Raw genomic sequence first — 25378 nt, 5'->3', positions numbered from 1 at the left:
ATTTCCCCTTGTCCTCCATGCTATTTGTTATGCTCCACAAGTAAGTGAAACCATATGATAATTGACTCTCTCTGCTTGACTTATTTCACTCAGCATAATCTCTTCCAGTCCCGTCCATGTTGCTACAAAAGTTGGGTATTCATCCTTTCTGATGGAGGCATAATACTCCATAGTGTATATGGACCACATCTTCCTTATCCATTCATCCATAGTTTGGCGAGCGTGGCCATTGCTGCTATAAACATTGGGGTACAGATGGCCCTTCTTTTCATGACATCTGTATCTTTGGGGTAAATACCCAGGAGTGCAATTGCAGGGTCATGGGGAAGCTCTATTTTTAATTTCTTGAGCAATCTCCACACTGTTCTCCAAAGTGGCTGCACCACCTTGCATTCCCACCAAGAGTGTAGGAGGGTTCCCCTTTCTCCACGTCCTCTCCAACACACATTGTTTCCTGTCTTGTTAATTTTGGCCATTCTAACTGGTGTAAGGTGATATCTCAATGTGGTTTTAATTTGAATCTCCCTGATGGCTACTGATGATGAACATTTTTTCATGTGTCTGATAGCCATTTGTATGTCTTGACTGGAGAAGTGTCTGTTCATATCTTCTGCCCATTTTTTGATATGATTTTCTGTTTTGTGTGTGTTGAGTTTGAGGAGTTCTTTATAGATCCTGGATATCAACCTTTTTGTCTGTACTGTCATTTGCAAATATCTTCTCCCATTCCGTGGGTTGCCTTTTTGTTTTGTTGACTGTTTCCTTTGCTGTGCAGAAGCTTTTGATCTTGTTGAAGTCCCAAAAGTTCATCTTTGCTTTTGTTTCCTTTGCCTTTGGAGACATATCTTGAAAGAAGTTGCTGTGGCTGATATCGAAGAGGTTCTCCTCTAGGGTTCTGATGGATTCCTGTCTCACGTTGAGGTCTTTTATCCATTTTGAGTTTATCTTTGTGTATGGTGTAAGAGAATGGTCGAGTTTCATTCTTCTACGTATAGCTGCCCAGTTTTCCCAGCACCTTTTATTGAAGAGACTGTCTTTTTTCCACTGTATATTTTTTCCTGTTTTGTCGAAGATTGTTTGACCATAGAGTTGAGGGTCCATGTCTGGGCTCTCTACTCTGTTCCACTGGTCTATGTGTCTGTTTTTATGCCAGTACCATGCTGTCTTGGTGATCAAAGCTTTGTAGTAAAACTTGAAATCAGATAACGTGATGCCCCCAGTTTTATTTTTGTTTTTCAACATTTCCTTAGTGATTCGGGGTTTCTTCTGATTCCATACAAACTTTTGGATTATTTGCTCCAGCTCTTTGAAAAATACCGGTGGAATTTTGATCGGAATGGCATTAAAAGTATAGATTTCTCTAGGCAGTGTAGACATTTTAACAATGTTTATTCTTCCAATCCAAGAGCATGGAATGGTCTTCCATCTTTTTGTGTCTTCTTCAATTTCTTTCATGAGTGTTCTGTAGTTCTCGAGTACAGATCCTTTACCTCTTTGGTTAGGTTTATTCCCAGGTATCTTATGGTTCTTGGTGCTATCGTAAATGGAATCAATTCTCTAATTTCCCTTTCTGTATTTTCATTATTAGTGTATAAGAAAGCCACTGATTTCTGTACATTGACTTTGTATCCTGCCACGTTGCTGAATTTTTGTATGAGTTCTAGTAGTTTGGGGGTGGAGTCTTTTGGGTTTTCCATATAAAGAATCATGTCATCTGCAAAGAGAGAGAGTTTGATTTCTTCATTGCCAATTTGGATACCTTTTATTTCTCTTTGTTGTCTGATTGCTGTTGCTAGGACTTCTAATACTATGTTGAACAAGAGTGGTGAGAGTGCCACCCTGTATTTTAATTGTAGTCTGCAGTTGCCTGGTTTGTGAACCCCAACCTTCTGCCATGATTGTGATTCGTTTGTTTATTTTCTTAAGTAATCTCTATGCCCAACATGGGACTTGAACTCATGATTCCAAGATCAAGAGTCTCATGCTCTGCCGGCTGAGCCAACCAGGCACTCCAATGATGACTTGTTTTAAAAATTCAAAAATTGTCTTCAAAAACATTGGTTAGCCTTATTAACACATTCCACCACTTCCTCTACTTCTTCTACTTCTTCTACTTCCTCTACTTCTAGGGAGAAGCACTGAGTGGGACTGAGGGGTGGAGACGGGTAGCAACAACTACCAAAATAAAATATCAGTATCCTATTGAAATTGGGTGTCACACTCCGATGTGAGCAACTTGTGTTGTCTTAGTGCTAGCTTCAGAAAATAGATGTCCTCAATTCAAGATAGGACATTAGGAAATGTAATTATGATTTCATTCTCTCTCTAAACCTACTTTAACCTTCATTTTCTTCACTATTTATTATTAAGAGGAAGCTAAATCTCATTATTGCCCAACATTGGATTTCCTGCTAATATTCTCTACCAACTTTCTTTTTATCTTAGTGGTTGTTTTCATTTCTGCTTAGTAGTATGTATTTCTTTCTTTTCCTTTAGTTCAAGAGTCCATAAAGTATGACCTTTAGACCAGATTTCACCCACTGGCTGTTACTGTGAATAAAGTTTTATTCAAACACAGCCACCCTCAGTCTTTTATGTATTGTCTATAACCACTTTAGTGGTACAATAGGAGAGTTGAGTATTGCAGTAGAAGTCATATGCCCCACCAACCTAAAGTATTTTCTACTGGGCCTTCAACAGAAAACATTTGCCAGCCCTTACTTTTGTTGACTAAGTGGAAGTTAAAAACAGATTCTAGAGAGTGAATAAATATCACCAGCAAATGAAAGTATATAGGAAAATATAGGATTTCTACTTAGGCTACATAGAAGGCCCATGTGATCAGAATAAGAGTTTCATGAAGGTGAATTATCAGAGGTAATATAGGAAAGACAAATTAGAGGATTTTGAATGCCCTGTCAGGAACTTAAATGTATTGTTAGGAAATGAACCATTTAAGGTCTTTGAGCAAAGGAATTTTGCCAAAACAGGAAACTGTTGCAGTAGTGTTGATAAAGTAATGAGGGTATATTTATGGGAAGTTAGTACTAATGTTCTATTAATGAGAAAGATAGCATAGTTGTAATAGTTACTACAGAGTTAAAAATTGATTGGATATGGGCGCCTGGGTGGCTCAGTCAGTTAAAAGTCTGCCTTCAGCTCGGTTATGATCCCAGGGTCCTTGGATTGAGCCCTGGGTCAGGCTCCCTGCTCAGCTGGGAGTCTGCTTCTCCCTCTCCTTCTGCCCCTCTCAGCCTGCTTCTGTGTTCTTTCTCTCTCTTATTCTGCTCTCTCTCAAATAAATAAATAAAATCTTTTTAAAAAATTTATTGGACATTAAACACTGGATTTAAGGACAAAAATAATAATAATTAAATTCAAATAATTAGATTAAAATAAATTAATAAATAGTTAAATTAATTAAATAATACTTAAATTCAAACTTAATTGAGCATAAAATAAAAAATTATTTACACGTATTTTGAAGGTGAAGAACTAATCTTTATGGAAGGTTTAAGTTAGCAGAGAGGGATTATAACACTATGTAGGTTAGAAAACAAATGAAAATTGGTTACTAGGTATCATCATTACAAAAGTTGTTAGGGCATCCCAGCCATAGGCATGTTTTCATTGGTTGTATTTTATTTTCGGGGTACCCCACAGCCATCATCTAGTCAGTGTCCATTTCTATAAAATCCTCTTACCTCTGCTCCCCAGAATGCTATCCTTACACTCAGATTTACTTCTCTTGTGTAGAGTAAATTATTTCCATTTTCTCAATACTTTGAATCATACCCAAGAAGAACTTCAGCTCTTTCAAATAAAAGTACTCATCAAGGTATTTTCTTCAACTAAATCCGTAGTTCCCAAACTATGCAATGAGACACCCCAGGGTACTGCAGCAAATTCACAAGAGTGCTATAGAATATTTTATGTCAGAGTAATACACAATTACAACATTAGATAGTGATACATTCCTTTCCTTCCTTAGGATGATATCCTGTTTTGGAATTGGTTGCCATGGTTTAAAAAAGCAAGTACCTCCTGAATATTAGGGTAGAACAGGAAATGAGGGTTAGTTACACTATTCAATTTCAATCCAAGGGTTTAAGGAGTTGTACACATATCCCATTAATAAGTATTGTGGTTATTTTTTAAGTAAAAAATGTTTTGTAAATTTTATATGTATTATTTTCTCAAACCAGCTGTTAAGTAGTTAGGATTATCGGTACTTAGGTTATTTGAACATTAAAAACAAACAAGCAAACAAAAAACCAGAACTGTTAGGCCTATCTTACAGCACCATGAAAAGAAAATTACTTATACCCTAAGGGTGCTGGGAACTGACAAAGTTTCAGATCCTCTGAGCTAAAGAATTGTGGGGCGCCTGGGTGGCTCAGTCATTAATTGTCTGTTGTTGGCTCGGGTCATGATCCCAGGGTCCTGGGATTGAGCCCTGCATCAGGCTCCCTGCTTAGCAGGACGCCTACATCTTCCTCTCCCACTCCCCCTGCTTGTGTTCTCTCTCTCTCTCTCTCTCTCTCTCACTGTCAAATAAATGAATAAAATCTTTTAAAAAAAAATGAACCAAAGAGTTGTCCAACTCTGAAATGAATATACTCTTCTCTTAGCATGTGAAAATTCAGAAGTTCTTTTTCCTTTTCTTTTTTTCAAAATAGCATTTCAGTTATGTGGGAATCTAGATAGACTCCCAATAAAAATTTAACCAGTATTTTTAAATTATCTGTATATTGTACACACTGTGCTTTGTACTGGAGCAAACATTTTAAAAAAATACACTGGCCCTTAAGGTTACTTACAGTCAGGTAAAGGAGATAAGGCAAATGCAAGTTGTTTAAAAATAAAATGAAATTCATATTACATATTAAGGATGTTCAAAGAGGAATGAGTACATCTTGGTGGGAATGTAGTTTAGTTTTTGTGGGATGAAATTCATATTTAAATTTAGATTTAAATGGGCCTTGATGGAGGGGTAAAATTCCAACAGGTAGAGGTAGTGGATATTTCTGATAGAACAACATAAAGACTCAGAAGGCTCATTTTGGTAGAAGCAAATTCTGTATGATTGAAGCAAGGACATATGTTGTAGAGTAATGGAGGTTGCAGCTGGTTTAATGTGGAAATTGGAGTATTTTGTGGAGAGTTTTGAATGCTTGGGTGTGAGGCATTTGGATTTAATTTGGTAGGAAAAGAAGAGTGACTAGGGTGATTAATCTGTCAGCAGGATATAGGATGATTAAATCAAGGAAAGAGAGGAGGCAAAGCTTTTGGAAAGGGAATGATGGATTTTATGTATTTATATTTCAAAGGAAATACCAAACTGTATATCGATGTTAAAGAGCATACTTTTGTTCAGTATTGTAACTAAGAGTTATAACTGCAGAACTCACCATCATGCGAAAACAAAACAGAACTTTCTAATGCTCTTCATATTACTATAGAAATAGTAATAATAAAATGGAAACATGTGAGGCGCATATAACATGACAAACATTGTATTAAGCACTCATTTAGTTCTTACGATGACATTGATAGGTATTACTATTCCCAATTTTCAGATGAGAACAATGAGGTGAGGCCTAGGGAGGTTACATAACCCCAAAGCACAGTTAAATAGTAATCAGATTGGCAAAACTGTTGAAAAGAAATATGTTGTTGGGGTATCCAGCTGGTTTAGTCGGTAGAACAGTAATTCTTGGTCTCAGGGTCATGATTTCAAGCCCCATGTTGAGTGTAATATGGTTATAAATAAGCAAGCAAGTAAGTAAGTATACTGGTTTGTTTAAACTCTCTGGTGCTGAGAATTGAATAAATCCTGTGAGATTATTTTCATCTGGCTTAGACATGTCTCCTTTCCTATTATTTTATTTTTCCTATCATTCCTGATCCTTAATCCCATTCCTCTTCACACCATGGGAACTCTAATGTGTTTGATATGAGTTTTATATCCTTGAAAAATGTATCATTTTTTTAGGTGCATGTTTACATTATACACAATATATAAAAGTATGAGCTATATAGCTTGTCCAATCTCATGTATATATTTCTAGTTTATTGCTTTTAATCTCTATATAATAGTGTGAATTTACCACATTTCCTTATCTTTTCCCCTAGAAATGGACTTGCAGGATGCCTGACACTGCCTTTTACTTCCAGAAAGCTGTGATTAATATCCTATGTATGTCCCTTTAAAACCTATCTTCTTCCCACTATGTCTTGCTGCCTCCTATTACATGCTTTTTCAGGGGATTATTTCAGAAGGAAGAAAAGCTAACTTTTGCATTCATAGAATAGTTAAGATTGCAGGTATTTTAATCCCTCAAAAGACTAAAATATATGTAGAATGAGTGATTTCATTGATGCTTCCAAAAGGAAGCCACATAGGTGGGAGAGCCTAGGTAAATTATTTCGTTCTGTTGTTACATTATATTCAATCTAGGTATTTGCTAATGCATTTGTTCTGGCTCTTTTCTTTTAGTGATTCTATTGCTGTCATTGGTATGAAGTAGTGCATATCATGACATTGTAATTATAAACAATTTACACATTATCTTGTTGTTGTCAAAGTAAGTATTTTCCTTACAAGCACATAGGAACTATGCTTTGTCATAATTCATATTTGATCCTCCCTCTCCTATAAGGAAATATATTTCACACTCTCTGGGAGATTTACAAAACATGTAGATCCTATTAAGAAGAAAACATGCTATTTGGTTGTTGTATTTGTTTTTTGGCTTCTCATTTGTTTATTCTTTCAACCTCATTCTCTGAAAGGTATTACTATGGCACCTTTCTCATGCTATGGAAAACAGACTAAGTATTGTTCTTTAGAACAGACAACAGTGGTATGTCTTCAGACACAGCATCTGGAACTCTCAGCCCTCTCATCATTGGTAGTCTGGGTTTGGGGGCACTCTTTAGTTGGCTTAATATTTTTCTGTTACCACACTTCCTTCTTAATATTCTCTTTTGCTATTGTAAATAGTGATATAGGTTTACCAAATCCACCAGTCTCATATTTAGTTTTTTCCTTTTTTCTGCCATCTACTTATAGAAGTAAAATAGACTTACTCTCAGCTGTTTATCTGTTCTGACTCTTGTTTCTTGAAGTAAGCGTCTCTCCGTTTATAAACATCTGTTTCTGTAGAAATTTACTATAAGTAACAAAATAATTTGTCTTTTAAATAATTTTTATCAGAAGAGAATTTAATGGCATCACCAAAATTTGAAAAATTAAAAAATTAAAATTATCTGTAACTTTTCTACTCACATTTAACCATTTTACTCTGAGTGTATTCTCTTTCAGTTTTTTCTTTTTGATTTAGTGTAGTTTATAACCATATTTTGTACACAGTGTTTGTATGCTTTATCCTTCATATAACATTTATGTGGTATAAATGTTTTCTACTTTTCTACTTAGTTTTCATAATCATAATTTTTCCATAATCATAATTTTAAAATTTTTCAAAGTATTCTCTAGAGCATCAATGTCCAGTAGAAATATAAATCACATATAGTTAAAAACTTTCTAGTAGCCACATTGAAAAAGTAAAAAGAAACAGGTAAAATTAATGTTAAAAGTGTTTTATTTAACTTAATATATCTAAAATTTTTTATTTCAACATGTAATTATATAAAATTATTATATTTTTGACAATCTTTTGTTTATACTAAGCCTTTAAAATTGGTGTCTATTTAAATTTACAGCAATCAGTTCAGTCACTCAGTTGTCAATGATCAAAATTAACTGTAGCCCTACCAAAGCAACAAAATTATGTTTAGCAGAAAAATATTATCCAGAGCTTCTATTTCTACACTTAAATAAATTAAATTAAAATCAGATTCCATAGTCACACTGGCTAGAGCACATTGCACGTACTCATTAGCTACATGTCTTTTTATATTTAAATTAAAATTGAATAAAATTTGAAATTCAGATCTTCAGTTGGACTCGTCATTTTTTTTTTTAAACCTAGCCACATTTTAAACAATAACAGCCAGGTTTAGAGTGGAAAAGTAGAAGGAATATGCCAGTTCTTTCATGCCTGTTAAGAAATAGTCAGTCGGGCACCTGGATGGCTCAGTGGGTTAAGCCTCTGCCTTCGGCTCAGGTCATGATCTCGGTGGTCTGGGATGGAGCCCCACATCAGGCTTTCTGCTCAGCAGGTAGCCTGCTTCCCCCTCTCTCTACCTGCCTCTCTGCCTACTGTGATCTCTGTCAAATAAATAAATAAAATCTTTAAAAAAATTAGAAATAGTCAATCATTAAATATTTACATTGTTTCCAGGTTTTGAGTAAAACAAATAATATACTGATATGTTCATGAATGAGTATTTTCCCATATTTTAGATTATTTCTGTAAAGTAGACTCTCAAAATAGAATTATTGGATCAAAGAGCATGAATTTGTTTGTGGTTCCTCATGTGTATTTTCAAATTATTTTCTGAGAAATAGTGTCACTTTTACTCACACCGACATATTAATGTATGAATTTTGCCAACCTTTGTCAACACTGAGGAAACTTTATTCACCATGTTGTTTCTTTCTTTGCTAGGAAGGAATAGTTGTCTGTATATTTATTTGCTTCTTCTTTTTCACTTTTTTTTTTTTTTTAAAGATTTTTTTTTTATTTATTTGACAGACAGAGAGCACAAGCAGGCAGAGAGGCAGGGAGAGAGAGAGAGAGGAGCAAGCAGGCTCCCTGATGATCAGAGAGCCCGATGCGGGGCTCGATCCCAGGACCCTGAGATCACGACCTGAGCCGAAGGCAGAGGCTTTAACCCACTGAGCCACCCAGGCGCCCTTCTTTTTCACTTTTAATGGGTATTTCTTTTTCACTTTTAATGGAATGCATTTTCATGTTCTTGGCTCATTTATCTATTGGTGTCCTCATATTTTTTTTAATTTTTCATCTCTTTTTAAAGCTTTTTATAATCTAAACATATTAACCCTGTGTCATATTTACTGTAGACATTTTTTAGTGGTCTTTTGTCTGCTTTTATTTTTATAGTTCCAAAAATCCCTAGAATTTACAATGTATATGAGCACGTGTGCACACACACACACCTCTATTCTTTAGATAATTGTTAATGGAAATAATAAAAAGGATTTGTGCTTTTTTTTTTTTTTTTTTAATTTGACAGACAGAGATCACAAGTAGGCAGAGACGCAGGCAGAGAGAGAGGAGTAAGCAGGCTCTCCGTAGAGCAGAGAGCCCAATGTGGGGCTTGATCCCAGGACTCCAGGATCATGATCTGGGCTGAAGGCAAAGGTTTTTAACCCACTGAGCCACCCGGGCGCCCCGAAAGGATTTGTACTCTTAGGTAGGGACAATTAAAAAGAACCCCAAAGCATTTTCCTGAATTGAAGTAAATACTGGTAAAGAACAAGAACAGTTCCTTTTCTTATCCTTTAGTATATTAAACAGTTTAATTTCTTACATCCTCCTGTGTAGCATTTAAACTACACCAAGAGGAGCGCCTGGGTGTCTCAGTTAGTTAAGTGTCTGCATTTGGGGCATGATCCTTCAGGGTCTGGAATCAAGCCCCGCATGGTCCCTGCTCAGTGGGGAGCCTGCTTCTCCCTCTCCCCTTGCCTGTGCTCATACTCCCTCTCTCTCTTTCTGTCAAATAAATTAATGAATAAATCTTTAAAAAAATCAAACTACTACACTAAGAAACCCTTAGAGTAGTTGGACGACACATTTATATACTGTTGATTCATGAAGAACACAGGGGTTAGGGGTGCCAGCACCCTGCACAGTCAAAAATGTGCATATAACTTTTAACTCACCCAAAACTTAACTACTGATTGTAGTTAACTACTGTTGCCCAGAAACCTTACCAATAACATAAATAGTCTATTAAATATGTATTTCAATAAAGTAAGCTAGAGAAAAGAAAATGTTATTAATAAAATTATAAGGAAGAGAAAATACATTTATAGGTCTGTGCTGCATTTTTCCCCAAAAAATCCATGCATAAGTGGACCTGTGCAGTTCAAACACATGTGTCTGAGATTTCTAAGCATTAAGTCTGGCTATGCAAAAATGGTTCTTTGGCTCTGCCTTATCTTTCCCCATCACTCCTATTCCTACCTTCTTGTTCTGTTTTATTTATCATTTTAATAGATAAAATTGTCTTACCTCACTCCCAATACTGATTAATGTTGTCGGATCTCTTAAATGTTAGAATCTGCTTTGTTTTGGGGTGCTCAAAAGGACAAAGAGTCATAGGATTAACTGTTATATAGACTGAAATCCCTAATTAGAAAAACCACAAAAATTTGTTGATTATATAGAGTATTTTTCTAAACTATAGCCATATAAACTATTGGCCTGTTTTTACTACAAACCTGACACTTTAAAAAAAAAAGTATAATGGCACTGTTATTATGTTGGTGATAATACAGTCTAGAACATGTGGCCTAGCAATGGATATAAATCTAGGAAGAAAAATTATGGTTGGCATCCATTTTAAGTCTTTGCACTATAACAGAACACAAATCCTAAATTGTTTAAATACTAAATATTTACTTAAAGTAAAACAAAAAACTATTCAAAAATGGAATTAATTTAAATTGTGAATTTTCCTCATTTAAAAGCTGATAGTTTTTATATATTCTTTGTAAAACTGACAAAATGGAAGTTATATTGTCCACATCACAATACTCTTATGTTGCATTTTAAAGTAAAACACACATACACACATTTGGAATGAGGCCAAATTTGGACTCCAGGGGCATACTGTTCAGTACCTTAAATTACAATCAGATGTATTTTAGCACAGATCAAATTTTCAGTCCAAAGTTGGTGAGAAGCCTAATTATTTGACCAGGTTACTATTTGTGTAGACCATTCTATGGCTGTCTGTGGTTAATCCACAGCTGGCAGAATGCTAGCTCTGGGAGGTTTTTATTTCATGCTGGAACACTTTGGGGAGAAATGGGAGGGAGGTTAGCTTTAAACGCTCCTCATTAAATGAAAGACTAAAAAGCAAGTACATACATATTACTATGGAGACAAGATGCTATATAAACTGTTCATTTTAATTCTCCAAGTGACAAAAATAGCAAAGGAAACAGCTTGGATGTTCATAGTTTGCAAGTGACGTGGTAGTTGGTTAAAAAAGTAAGGTGAAAACATTTAAAAAATAATGTTACCTAAGACTAAGACTTGTTATCTTTTAGAACAGTTGAATTAATGGATTGGGATTTTTAAATAATGAGAAAATATTATGCTATTATAATAAGGAAACATTTTTATTAGAATTTCATTAGCAATAAGAAACAATTGTACTGTAGAATTCTCTCTTAATATCTCAGAATTCATAAGGGCAATAAGCCCTGCAAGTCCAAGTATACATGACTCCTACCTCATAGTTAATTTTTTAAAATATTCTTTTAATATTCAATTTGAAAGTAATAGGAAAAAAATGTTTTTTTCTTTTTAAAATTTTTAAAGTTTACATGTTGGAAATGGTAGTCCCTCAGTTGTAGTTGTAGTTGAATATTTCAATAGCCCTTTTTACCATTTTAAAAGACATTTCCTTTACATTTTCAAGGTTATTTCTTCCGTTTATAAGCTAACTCTTCTTTCCTGCTTCTTTCCACTGCCCTAACTTCTCTGGTTCCTTGTTCTTTCTAATCCTCCTCCCTGTCTTGCTTCTTCATTCTTCTTTTTCTGCAATAGATCCTTCTTGTTAAAGATAAAAAATACTCGAATTAGCATTGTTCTTAAAAACAACTCTTCCACTCCTCTCCCCCAGTAAAATATCTTTCTTCTCTTCTCTTTTCAATTACCTATTCAAACTTGGGGCATTATAGCTCGTCATTTGAATCTCTAAGCTCCATCACAATATAAACTGTATGACCTGGGGGAGACATTTTGCCTTTATCATCATAAAAATGAGAATAACAGTATCTACCTCATAGGTTTGGTATAAGGAAAATGATAACAACTGGGTTAATATACATAAAGCTTTTTAGTATATTGCCTGGAACACAATAATTGCTCAGTAAATTTCAGATGAGTCTATTATTTTTCATTGATAAATCTTCCAAAATAATTTATAATCTTTACCCCTACTTTCTCACCATTCTTTCATTCTTTAACAGCTGACTTTTTTGTTTGTTTTACCTTTATCCCATAAGTACTTTCTCTTAATCATCAAATCCAGTGGGTTTTGCTCATTCTTTCTCTATCCATTGATAGCATTGGGTACATTTAAATATCTTCTTAAAACTTTCCCTGCTGGATTTCTGTCTGTCATCACTTACTGTCCTCATTTACCTTCCTCTTGTTCTCTACTTTATGTTTTTCTTTTCTGCTTTTGACTGTTGTTGAATTTTTGTTGTCCAAATTAACTTTCCTTTAAATTTTTATATAAGGTTGTTATTCCTTTCTTTCAAAGAAATCTTCATTACCCATCATGTGTTCTCACCCCACCTAATCAAATCCTCACCTGCCACTCAAGGCCTTTTGCATTCTTGACTTAACTGTCCTTTCCGACTTTATCTTCTTTTGCTCTTTGTGCATTCCTTCACTCTCTTGTGCACCATTCAAATCAATTTCCTATGTAAGCATCCATGTCCTTGCTTATACTTTTATCGAGAAGGCATAAATCTATTTTTAAAAGGCTTTTATTAACACTTTTAAGATATAGATAAATAGCGTTTTAAAATACACCTTTCCTGACATAAAATTTTAATTAATTTTTTTTATTATCACTGAATTATTTTCTCATTATTTAAAGATTTCAACTCAGAATCTTTTTTAAAGAATTCATTTTAGGCATAAGTTAACAAGCTATGATTTTAGTGAACTAATTTCATTTCTAAACTAATTTCATTTTTTAATATATAGTATGTCCCTTTTAAGAATCCAAACTATTTATAAGAAGATAAAAAGATCCAATCTGACTTCATTACTATTTCCGTAATTTAAATGTAATTATTGTCTTAAATGAGACCTTTGAAATATTTTTTCTTATGTGGATTCCCAGAATTCTTTCAGTGTTGAGTATACAAATCTAATATGAAATAAGTAATGTGTTATACTCTAGCATAATGGCCATACCAAGTATATTGTACTCATATGATAGATTTTTCTTCTAACCAAATGCTGCTGCTGTTTTCTCCCTTGCATCTTATAATTGTATTTTAAAGTTTGTATTATATAGATTTTTGTATTTTTTATAGGCATCTTTTATTCCGACCAAGAATGACTCTGTGGAGATGGCATTTTTAATTTCCTCTCCTTTTTTTCTTTATCCAGGGCTTTTTTCTTACAGTTTCCCCAGAGTCGGTATTAAAAGTGGCTAAACATGCTTCTGAAAACAACAGAATTTTCACTTTGAATTTGTCTGCACCATTTATTAGTCAGTTCTACAAGGAGTCATTGATGAAAGTTATGCCTTATATTGACATACTTTTTGGAAATGAGACGGTGAGTTACTTTAAAAAAAAAAATAAGTGGTCTTTTTCTGGTTTTTTTTGGGGGGGGGGCTGGAGGTTATTTTTTGGTTTATGTGTAAGTTTAGAAATAAAAACTGAAATATTTGCATAAATATAATTGAAAATTACACAACAAAGCTGCCTCACTTTGGACCTCTTATTCAGTATTTTTCGTATTTCCTTCAGTATATACTACCTTTCTTTCAAATTAAAAAAATTGGTCTTTTAAAAGGTTAGATATTGAGATTTATAATTTGCATAGAGTAAAATTAACTCTTTAATGTATATTTCTGTAAGCTTTTGCAAATGCATGCCTGACATGTAGCCATGACTACAATCAAGAAAAAAGTCATTTCTGTCACCCTTTTCAATCAACCTGTCACCTTATCCTTTCATATCAACTGAATTGTCTTCTGACCAATTAAATGTTTTCCCCTGAAATTTTCATGGATTAATAAGGTAAGGGGCATTTGGTCTGAAATTAATGTTTTATGAATTTAACTATTTATAAAAAGCATGAGTCTAAATTTTGAGTAGCTATTGGTATATTATAATTTGTATTAAATTTTTTTATTAATATCATTTTTGCTAATATTTGTATGTTATATTTAAAGGTGATAAAATGGGGTTTGTTAAAACTTTCACAGCTTTTCATTTTTACCAAGATTATACTTTCTTTTATTTTAAATTAGTGGAAAGTAATTTTTTTGCTCACATAGTATTTATAGCTTCTGTTTAACCTGTAGACATTAAACATCCATGAAACAGAAAAAAATACCTGCAGTATATCTTTTTGTGACTTTAGCAGTATCACTTAACTTTCATGAATCTTAACGTCTTTATGTGTAAAGTGAACATGTTGTACTCTCCCAGAAGTCCATTTTGATTCAAATTATATCATTATAACAGTTTGATTATACTCACAGATTTTGAATCCAAATAAGATAACTGTGTTGTCTGAATAGAATAACATAAATTTGACCTCAACATAATTTATGAGATCACCTCAGTGATTTGTAGAAATAATATGGTATGAATATCTTCAAAGACACTTTGAAGGAAATGCTACATTCTTGATGATTTACAAACTGACATAATGGCAAGAAATAGTGGTAATGGCCTTGAACTACTGAGTATCTGCTGGAAGTCTCATTTGATTAAAATCTACATTTCACATTTCCTTTATTGCTGGTTTTATTTTCTGAAAGAAAAAGGAAGTAACTAGTAAAAGTGCTAATCTGACCTTTTAAAATAACATAAAAGAATTGGTCATCAGTATGGTGGTCTAAGAATCCTTAGGAGAAGTTGATATTTGAACTCAGAGTTCTTTGTAGTCAGGAAACATCAAACAGCAATACTTAAACATATGCTCTGAACTTTAAAAAGACTAATTTTGGGGGCACCTGGGTGGCTCAGTCGTTAAGCGTCTGGCTTCAGCTCAGTTCATGATCCTGAGGTCCTGGGATTGAGCCCCCCATCAGGCTGCCTGCTCAGTGGGAAGCCTGCTTCTCCCTCTCCCACTCCCTCTGCTTGTGCTCCCTCTCTCGCTGTGTCTCTCTCTGTCAAATAAATAAATAAAATCTTAAAAAAAAAACACAAATTTTTAAAACTTATAAAAAGATAAGTATCATTCCAGAGAATGAGACTTTAGAATTAGAGATAACTTGAGAGAATTGAATACCGTCAAAACTTCAGCTGTGACTTTATAATATCAAATGACCACAATTCGGAAGAAAATGGGGAGGAGCCTTAAAAACAAAACATTACAGAACACACAGAAAATTCTTTAATTAGAGTTCACATTTGAGTGTGTGCATGGCTCAGTCTGTTAAGTATCTGACTCATGGTTTCAGCTCAGGTCATGATCTCCAGGTTGTGAGATAGAGCCCAAATGGGGCACCACGTTCAGCACAGTCTGCTGCAGATTTTCCTTCTCCCTCCACCCCTCCCCCTACTCGTGTGTGCACATGTGCTTTCTCTCAAGATAAATTTGAAAAATCTAAAAAAAAAAAAAAGCTCACATCTCCTAAACACTTATAAATAATGGTGGAAAGCATGTACAGAACCAGAGAATAATTCTAGAAGTTTGGCATAGATTTAGAAGAATAGAAAAAACTAGAGGTACAGATTATTAGGTTTGCAGAAAATGCTGATGATATCAAAATGGTCTTCACTTAAAAAAAAAAAAAAACTCCAAATGCTCAGCAAGAACAAGAAAAAATAATTGGACTTGATCAATATTAAAAACTTTTGTGCATCAAAGGACACTATCAAAAAAGTAAAGCTTAAAACCAGCAGAAGGAAGGAAATAATAAAGTTTAGAAGATAATTAAATGATATAGAAACTAAAAAACAAAACAAAAAAAGAACAGATCAGGAGCTGGTTCTTTGGAAAAAATTAATAAAATTGATAAACCTCTAGCCAAGCTTATCAAAAAGGAAAGAGAAAGGACATGAATAAATAAAATCACAAATGAGGAAAAATAACAGCCAACACCACAGAAATACAAACAATTAGAATATGATGAAAAACTATATGCCATCAAATTGAACAACCTTAAGGAAGGGGATAAATTCTTAGAAACATATAAACTAACAAACTGAAACAGGAAGAAATAGAAGACTTGAACAGACCCATAACAAGCAAGGAAACTGCATTAGTAATCAAAAAACTTCCAACAGGGGCGCCTGGGTGTCTTAGTGGGTTAAAGCCTCTGCCTTCGGGATCAAGGCCCACATTGGGCCCTCTGCTCAGCAGGGAGCCTGCTTCCTCCTCTTTCTCTTCTTGTCTCTCTACCTACTTATGATCTTTGTCTGTCAAAAAATAAATAAAATCTTTTTTAAAAAAACCAAACAAAAAACTTCAACAAACAGAAGTCCAGGACCTGATGGCTTCACAGGCAAATTTTACTAAACATTTAAAGAAAAGTTAAGGGGCGCCTAAGTGGCTCAGTAGTTAAGTGTCTGCGTTTAGCTCAGGGCATGATCCCTGGGTCTGGGATCAAGCCCCACTTAAGGCTCCCTGCTCGATGGGGAGCCTGGTTTTCCCTCTGTCCCTTCCCCTGCTTGTACTCTCATTCATTCATTCTCTCTCTCTCTCTGTGTCAAATAAATAAGTAAAATCTTTTAAAAAATAATAAAGAAAAGCTAATGAAAAATTAATACCTATTCTTCTCAAACTATTCAAAAAAGCAAAAAGGAAGGAAAATTTCCAATTCATTCTATGAGGCCACTGTGAAGTGTTGAATCACTATATAATGCACACGTGAAACTAGTATTACACTGTATGTTAACTGATGGGAATTTAAATAAAACTTTAAAAAAATAATAAATTGAAAGGCCATGGAGTGGGTACCTGGGTGGCTCAGTAGGTTAAGCAACTACCTTCAGCTCAAGTCATGATCCCGCAATCCCAGGACTGAGGCCCACATCGGGCTCCCAGCTCCACAGGGAGTCTGCTTCTCCCTCTGACCTTCTCCTCTCTCATGGTCTCTCAAATAAATTATTAAAATCTTTTTAAAAAGAAAGAAAGAAAACCCACGGAGTGAGAGGAAGTATTTGCAAATGATGTATCTGGTAAGAGATTAACATCCAGAATATATATCTCAAAGGGAAACAACCCAGTTCATAAATTGTCAAAGGCCTTCCATAAACATTTCTCCAAAGAAGATATATAATTGGCTAATAAACACATGAAAAGATGTTTACCATCACTAATCATTACTGAAATGCATTTAAAAACCAAAATGAGATACCACTTGATACACCTTAGGATGGTGGTTTTCAAAAATTTAGAGGGGAAAAAAAGTATTGCCAAGGAGGTTGTGAAATTGAAACCCTTTTGCATTGGTGATTGGAAGGTAAAATGGTGCTGCTGCTGTGGAAAACAATTTAGTGGTTCCTCAAAATGTCGAACAATTATTATCATATCATCCAGCAGTTCTCCTAATTGGTATATATCCAGAAGTCCTGAAAGCAGGGACTCAAATACTTGCACACCAATATTTATGGCAGCATTATTTCCAATAGCCAAATGAATAGATAAAATTTGGTACATACGTAAAATTAAATATTATTCAGCCTTAAAAAGAAATGAAACCCTGATACATAATACAAGATGAATGAATTTTGCAAATATTATGTTAAGTGAAATAAGCCATATACAACTTCTGGAGTTTCCTATAAGGACTCCACTTACATGAGGTGCCTAGAATAGTTAAATTCATAGAGACAGACAGTCGAATAATGGTTACTAGGCCCTGCAGGAAAGGGGAAATTGGCAGTTATGCTTAATGGGTACAAAGCTTCTATTTGGGATAACAAAAATGTCTGGAAATGGATAATGGTAATGGTTGCACAACATTATGAATGTACTTAATGTCACTGAATTGAACACTTAAAATGGTAAAATTTTGTCTTGTATATATTTTGCCACATTGTTGAAATCATTGATTCTACAAACCAGTAAAGTTAGACTAGGACTTATAGAATAGTAAAGATATTATGCTATTACAATCTATATATAGTATAGATAATTAAAGAAATCATTTTTCCCCACCTAGAAGAGAAAGATGTAAAATTATAAGCTATAAGTCATGTCAGGATAGCTTTTTACTTTGTTGGTATAGTTAGTATTCATTTGAATTCGTTTCAGTAGATATGTAGTACCTATTATGGCAGACCAGTAAACAAGGGATGTATAGTATATTTGAGACCATCTGTCATGATATGGATTATAAGATAATAAATATTAGATACAGGGCAGTTAGATGTATTTGGTATTTTGTTGAACCAGTCTCAAAATTTCTGCTGATAAATAAATAGTTTTCTAGTGCTATGCTTCAGTGTTTACTCTGAGCTTTGCTCAGCTATCAGTGATTCAGATAAAGCTGTATTTGCAGATAATGCAAATGCAGAGAATGCAAATAATTCAATACTTTAACAAATATCAAGTAAGTTGAATGTCAAAATGAGACTTTTGAAAACTTTAATAGACTGGATTTATCAGTTGAGTGGTGAAATTTAATAAGGATAAATGTAAATGATTATATATTGAATATAAAAAGCAACTGTGGCATTGTTTTCTTTAATCTCATCTCTCATTGTTCTCCTTGAATACTTTAGTAATCATCAACTATCTTTAGGTCCATGAGAAGAAGGGACATTTTATTTCTAAAATACAATGGAGGGATGGCTGGGTGGGTCAGTTGGTTAGGCCACTGCCTTCGGCTCAGGTCATGATCCCAGGGTCCTGGGATCAAGTCCCACATTGGGCTCCTTGCTCAGCAGGGAGCCTGCTTCTCTCTCTGACTGCTTGTGCTCTCTCTCTGACAAATACATAAATAAATAAAATCTTAAAATTCAATGAAGTGTAAAATATATTCCTCGGAGAAAACATACATGATGGTTTTATGTTTCTTTCTGCCCCTCACCCCCCAAATCAAATCTGTGCTTATTGGGGCGCCTGGTTGGCTCCGTCCTTTAAGCATCTGCCTTTGGCTCATGTCATGATCCCAGGTCCTGGGATCTCTCCCTTTGTCAGGCCACAGCACAAAGGGGGAAACCCTCTTGGTAGTCTCTTTTGAACTGAGGAGATGGGAGCTAAAAATTCAGGAAATCTAACAGCTGGACAGCTGGAGTTTGCAAATCAGAGTACCAGAGAGAAAAGAGCTACATAGAGAACACAGATTTGCAGAGTCCCACCCAAATCTTCAGCTGAGAACTAATCAGTGCACATTTGTCAGGAAACCAGTGAAGGCTGAGAACCACCTGAAAAGATTAGAGGGAGTAATCTTCAGAGTGCATGTGGAACCTGTAATCATTCTTGTTCTGTGAGCCAGAGTGAATAACCTCATAATTCACGGGGCTCCAGATAGAGTACTCAGAACGCTAATGGGGCAAATTAGACTAGAGTAGAAGAAACTGTGGTTCTTCTCCTAACAATGTTATTCCAGTATAATTGACAGCCTGTATGTAATGGCTAAATTCCTTGAAAAACATACAGTACCAAAGCACATTCAAGAAGAAATAGAAATAGGGTTATTCAGGTTACCTATTAAAGAAATTGAATTTTTACTTTAAACCTTTCCCACAAAGGAAGTCCAAGCACCAGATTGCTGCTGTGTTGAATTCTGGCACAAATTTAAGGAAGAAATAGTAACAGTTCAATACAAACTATCCCAAACTATTGAAGAGAAGAAGTAGTACCAAAAATCAAACAAAGAATTAAAAAGCTACAGACTAATATTCCTTATAAAAATAAATGCAAAAACTCTTAAGATAGTTTTAGCAAATCAAATGCAACAGTATATAGAAAGGATAATCACCATGACCAGGAATGCAGAAATCAATCAATATAATCCACCTTAATAAAACTAAGAAAACATAATCTTCTGAATAAAGACAGATTTGATGAAATCAGCATCCTCTCCTGATAAAAGCCTTCAAAATAGTAATAGAAAACTATTTCAGTCCAACAAAGGACATTCACAAATAATATACAGCTAACATCATACTTAGTGATGAAAGACTGAATATTTTCCTTACAAGATCAGAAACAAAACAAAACTCTCAGCTTCTATTCAACATTGTGCAGTGCCAGGAAGGGATAAAAAAAATCCAGATTAGAGTGGAAGAAGTAAAATTATATCAAACACCATTATTGTGGGTTTTTTTTTTAAATTCTATAAAATCTGCAGAAAGCTATTACAACTAAAAGGGAGTTTAGCAAGGTTGTGGGATACAAGATAAACATACAAAAACCAATTTTACTTCTATATATTAACAGCAAACACTCAGAAATTGATATTTAAAAATACTATTTCTGGGACTCCTGGGCGGCTCAGTCAGTCAAGCGTCCAGCTCTTGATTTCAACTCAGGTCATGATCTCAGGGTCATGAAATAGAGTCCTGCATCAGGCTCTGTGCTCAGCGGGCAGTCTGCGCGAGCACAGGCAGACAGAGTGGAAGGCAGAGTCAGACGGAGAAGCAGGCTCCCTGTGGAGCAAGGAGCCCGATATGGGACTTGATCCCAGGACGCTGGGATCATGACCTGAGCCGAAGGCAGCTGCTTAACCAACTGAGCCACCCAGGCGTCCCTCTGCTTGGAATTTTCTGTCTCCCTGAGAGAAATCAATAAATAACAATTCGTTAATTTTTTATGATACTGTTTCTGATACCAGGGCTCCTGGCTGACTCAGTTGGAGGAGCATGTTACTCTTGATCTCAGGGTTGTGAGTTCAAGCCCCAAATGGGTGTAGAGATTATTTAAATAAAACTAAAAAATAAAAAATAAAAGTGTTATTTCTGATATCATAAAAATGTATGACATATTTGGAATAAATCTAAGAAAAGATGTGCAAAGTGTATATATATACTAAACACTACAAAACCTGTTGAGAAAACAAAAGAAGAATTAAATGGAAAGAAATAGCATGTTCATGGGTTTTTAAGACTGTTGTTAAGTATGAATGGAACTAGAGCATATCATGCTTAGCGAAATAAGTCAAGCAGAGAAAGACAACTATCATATGATCTCCCTGGTATGAGGAAGTGGTGATGCAACATGGGGGCTTAAGTGGTAGGAGAAGAATCAATGAAACAAGATGGGATTGGGAGGGAGACAAACCATAAGTGACTCTTAATCTCACAAAACAAATTGAGGGTTGCTGGGGAGAGGGGGGTTGGGAGAAGGGGGGTGGGGTTATGGACATTGGGGAGGGTATGTGCTTTGGTGAGTGCTGTGAAGTGTGTAAACCTGGCGATTCACAGACCTGTACCCCTAGGGATAAAAATATATGTTTATAAAAAATAAAAAATTTTTAAAAAAAGACTGTTGTTAACTGTCAGTTCTCAAATTGGTGTATTTACATAATTTAATCAAAATCCCAGCAGTTTTTTTCAGTAGAAGTCATCAAACTTATTCTAAAATTCATATGGAAAAGTCCTGGACTAGACTAGACTAGCCAGGCCAACTTTGAAGAAAAAAAAAATCAGAGGACCTTTACTACTACATGATTTCAAGACTTAATATAAAGCTATACAATGTGTCATGGGCCTAAAGATAGACAAATAGATCATGTAACAGAAGGGATCGTCCATAAATAGACCCATAATTGAGTTTTCAAGAAAGTTTCAGGGGTCATTCCATGGGGAATAGGTTTGTTTTTGTTTTTGTTTTTTTTAAGATTTTATTTATTTAACAGAGTAGCACAGCGGGAGAGGGAACACAAACAGAGGGAGTGGGAGAAGCAGGCTTTCTGATGAGTAAGGAGCCCCATATGGGGCTCGATCCCAGGACCCTGGGGTCATGACCCGAGCCGAAGGCAGACACTTAACCAACTAAGCCACCCAGGTGCCCGAATAGTCCTTTTAACAAATCATGCTTTTTTGAATATCCATATCCGTCATGCAATTAAATATCCATATCCAAAAAAGCAAACTTCAGTCCATACAACTGTATAGTTCTTTGAGTGTCCAAAATTAAAAAGTGTGACTCGGGCAAATATTGGCAAAGTATAGAGTTAGAACTGTCATATGCAGCTGGTGAGAATACAATATAGTACAAATGCTTTGAAAACAGTTCTCCAGTTTCTTAGAAAGTTATATACACAACCACCATATGACCTTGCTATTCCCTTGTAGGTGTTTACCCAAGAGAAATGAACGTGTATGTTCATACAAAGACATACACAAATGCTCATAGCAGTTTTAATTGTAATATCCAATGTCTGGAAAGAACCCAAATGTCCATCAACTGGTGACTGGATAAACAAATTGTTAGGTATCCATACAGTAGAATACTACTCAACTATTAAAGAAGTGAACTATTTATACATGCACTTACATAGATGAATCTTAGAATATATATGCTGAATGAAAGATGAGATGGCAGGCAAAAGTACACTCTGTTTGATTCTATTTAAATTAAATTCTAGAAAGTTGAAACTAATCTCTAGTGACAGTAGATCCATGGTTGCCTAGGGATAGATATGTACTGTGAGGCCATGATCACACAAACAGACGTTAGAAAAATGTTGGAAGTAATGGATATGTTCCTTACCTTGATTGTGGTTATGGTTTCAGGACTTGATCCATGTGTCAATACCTATATACTTATTCACTTTGAATTTGTGCAGATTATAATATAATAACTATGTCTCAAAAATTATATCAGAATTTTAAAAAAATATATGCTGTGTGGTTCTGTTATAATTAATCAAGTCACTCACATAAGTTCCAAAGAATCACTGTCAAAATTAATTAAGTACCAATTAATTTTTTTTATTGACCCTGTATCAAATTTGTTATTTCTATGAAAAATTGTATTTTAATGGTATTGTCAAGCCAAAGGAGAAGTGCTTTGATAGTCTTGGGTTTTAATCTCATAGACTATTAAAAATTATTATACCCCACCACTGAATAATGCTTTAAAGTTAAAATGTTTTCCACAAAAACCATCATTTAGGGGCACCTGAGTGGCTCAGTCTGTTAAGTACCTGCCCTCAGCTCAGGTCATGATCCTGGGGGCCCTGGAAGCAAGTTGAGCCCAGCATCAAGTTCCCTGCTCAGTGGGGAGTCTCCCTTTCGCCCACCCCAGTCTGTGCTCTTGCACACTCATGTTCTCTCTCTCTCAAGTAAATAAATAAAATCATTAAAAAATTATTTAATATACACAATCTGTGGCTAGTTTTCTAATGCATTTAAAGTTTCAGCTTTACTTCTAGAAAGTACTCAGTGTATGTTAGGTGATACTGATGGTGGTGTTAGGAATGCTGATCTTATTCCTCCACTTAAGTTTTACTTAACTAGCTTGCTTAGATAACATACACACATCATTTTCTTGATAAAACAATAAGTAGTTACAGGTAAATGAGGGAGAACTCGTGGGTATTAGGCTATTCTTTGGTAGGCCACCTTACTTCTCTTCCCACAATGTTCTTTGTTTATAAAAAGTCAAGTCAATTTATTTGCCCATAAACATTTTTAATGCAGCTTATCTTCATTATTATTTAGTTATATAATCTGATAAAATGTGAGTACAAATGAAATGAGGACTTGCTTAATGAGTTAAATCAGGGTACAAAATTCAATAAAGATAAATTGTTTTAAAAAGTTGCTCTTGAATTAGACAATGGCATGAAAATTATAAAATATTAAGCAAAAAGCTGTAAATACGTACCACTCAGAGTAGCTTTATAAATGTCTACAAATTTTCACTCTGGTTTGAAGAAACTTAAACTGGAAATCAGAAACTACCAATTACAGGTTTGGTTCTATAAGAAAGATTCTAGAATATCAGTCAGCAGATACACATGCAAAGTTTTAACCCTACTTTAGCCGAAGGCAGAGGCTTAACCCACTGAGCCACCCAGGCGCCCCTAACTCTACTTTAAATATTAGTAAATGATATATAGTTATAAATAAATAAAATATATAGATTTTTCCTTATTTTAACCAACTTGTTGATTTATTAGTCAACTACTATTCCTTTAATTTCCTGATGTGTAAAGTAAAGGGATTATATAGAAATACTAAATGATTCTTAATTTTTTTCTTGGAGCTTAAAATGTTTTTTTAAAAACCTAAGGATTCATTTTCTCACATATTCTAATATTCAGTAACACTGACCAATTTTATTCTAAATCAGCAAAGCCCTTGTTCTGAAACCTAAAAAAAAAAATGCCTACCATATTTAATTTTAGGTAACTATTCTTTTTTCATTGTTAATGTTACAGGCTCAACTGTACCTTTCAGGCTACTTTTTTCCAGTGCCTCATCCTATTTCTTTTATCTGATTTGTGCAAGGAAATTGATGTTCTTCTCCAGGGAATGTCTGAAAATATTTGGTTAGGCAATCCAGACACAAAGTAGAAGTGTCCACAGGAATCCATTGCTGCATTAACATGCTAAAAACAAAGTATAGTTATTAAGTGATAAAATTTACTTTTTTCTTTCTTTTCTCTCATTGTGGTAAAAAGCACACTACAGAAAATTTACCATTTTTTTTAAAGATTTTATTTATCCATTGAACAGTAGTAGTAGACAAAATAGGCAGAGAGGCAGGCAGAGAGAGAGGAAGGGAAGCAGGCTCCCCGCTGAGCAGAGAGCCCGATGCGGGGCTCCATCCTAGGACCTTGGGATCATGACCTGAGCTGAAGGCAGAGTCTTTAACCCACTGAGCCACCCAGGAGCCCCGAAAATTTACCATTTTTAAGTGTACAATTCAGTAGCATTAAATACACCCACACTGTTGTGCAACCAGCATTACTATCCATTTTCAGAACCTTTCATCATCCCAAGCAGAAGCTCTGTGCATATTAAACAACTCCCCCACATATCTGATAACCACTATTATGTTATCTCTAAATTTGCCTATTCTAGGTTCCTCTTTTTAGTAGGATCATACAACAATTATCTATGTTATTTCACCTTTACTTGATGTTTTCCGTGTTTATCCATATAACGTGTATCAGACTTTTGTCTTTGTTTATTCAGTCATCTGTTAATAGACATTCAGTTTATTTTTGCCTTTTGGTTTTTGTGAATCATGCTGCTATGAATACTGCTGTACAAGCATGTGTTTGAGTACCTGCTTCAGGACTTTGAGGTATTTACCTAGAAGTGGAATTGGCAGATTGTATGATAATAATTCTGTGTTTAACTTTTTTCTTTTTTTTTTTTTTTTTTTTTTTTTTTTTTTAAAGATTTTATTTATTTATTTGACAGAGAGAAATCACAAGTAGACGGAGAGGCAGGCAGAGAGAGAGAAAGGGAAGCAGGCTCCCTGCTGAGCAGAGAGCCCGATGCGGGACTCGATCCCAGGACCCCAAGATCATGACCTGAGCCGAAGGCAGCGGCTTAACCCACTGAGCCACCCAGGCGCCCCTGTGTTTAACTTTTTGA

The 25378-nt window shown here is 34.8% G+C and overlaps 1 protein-coding gene across 2 annotated transcripts in view; it reads left to right on the top strand.

Moving 5' to 3' along the window:
* The window catches only part of ADK (adenosine kinase), a 541004-nt gene that overhangs the window by 351061 nt on the left and 164565 nt on the right, over nucleotides 1-25378 (top strand). For both annotated transcript variants that reach the window (XM_059169841.1, XM_059169842.1), the window contains exon 7: nucleotides 13296-13466. In XM_059169841.1, coding sequence (XP_059025824.1) covers nucleotides 13296-13466 — 171 coding nt within the window. The remainder of the gene's footprint in view (nucleotides 1-13295; nucleotides 13467-25378) is intronic.

The sequence above is a fragment of the Mustela lutreola genome, chromosome 4 (assembly GCF_030435805.1).
Source record: "Mustela lutreola isolate mMusLut2 chromosome 4, mMusLut2.pri, whole genome shotgun sequence".
Taxonomy (NCBI): domain Eukaryota; kingdom Metazoa; phylum Chordata; class Mammalia; order Carnivora; family Mustelidae; genus Mustela; species Mustela lutreola.
This window is presented reverse-complemented; position numbering and strand designations above follow the sequence as displayed.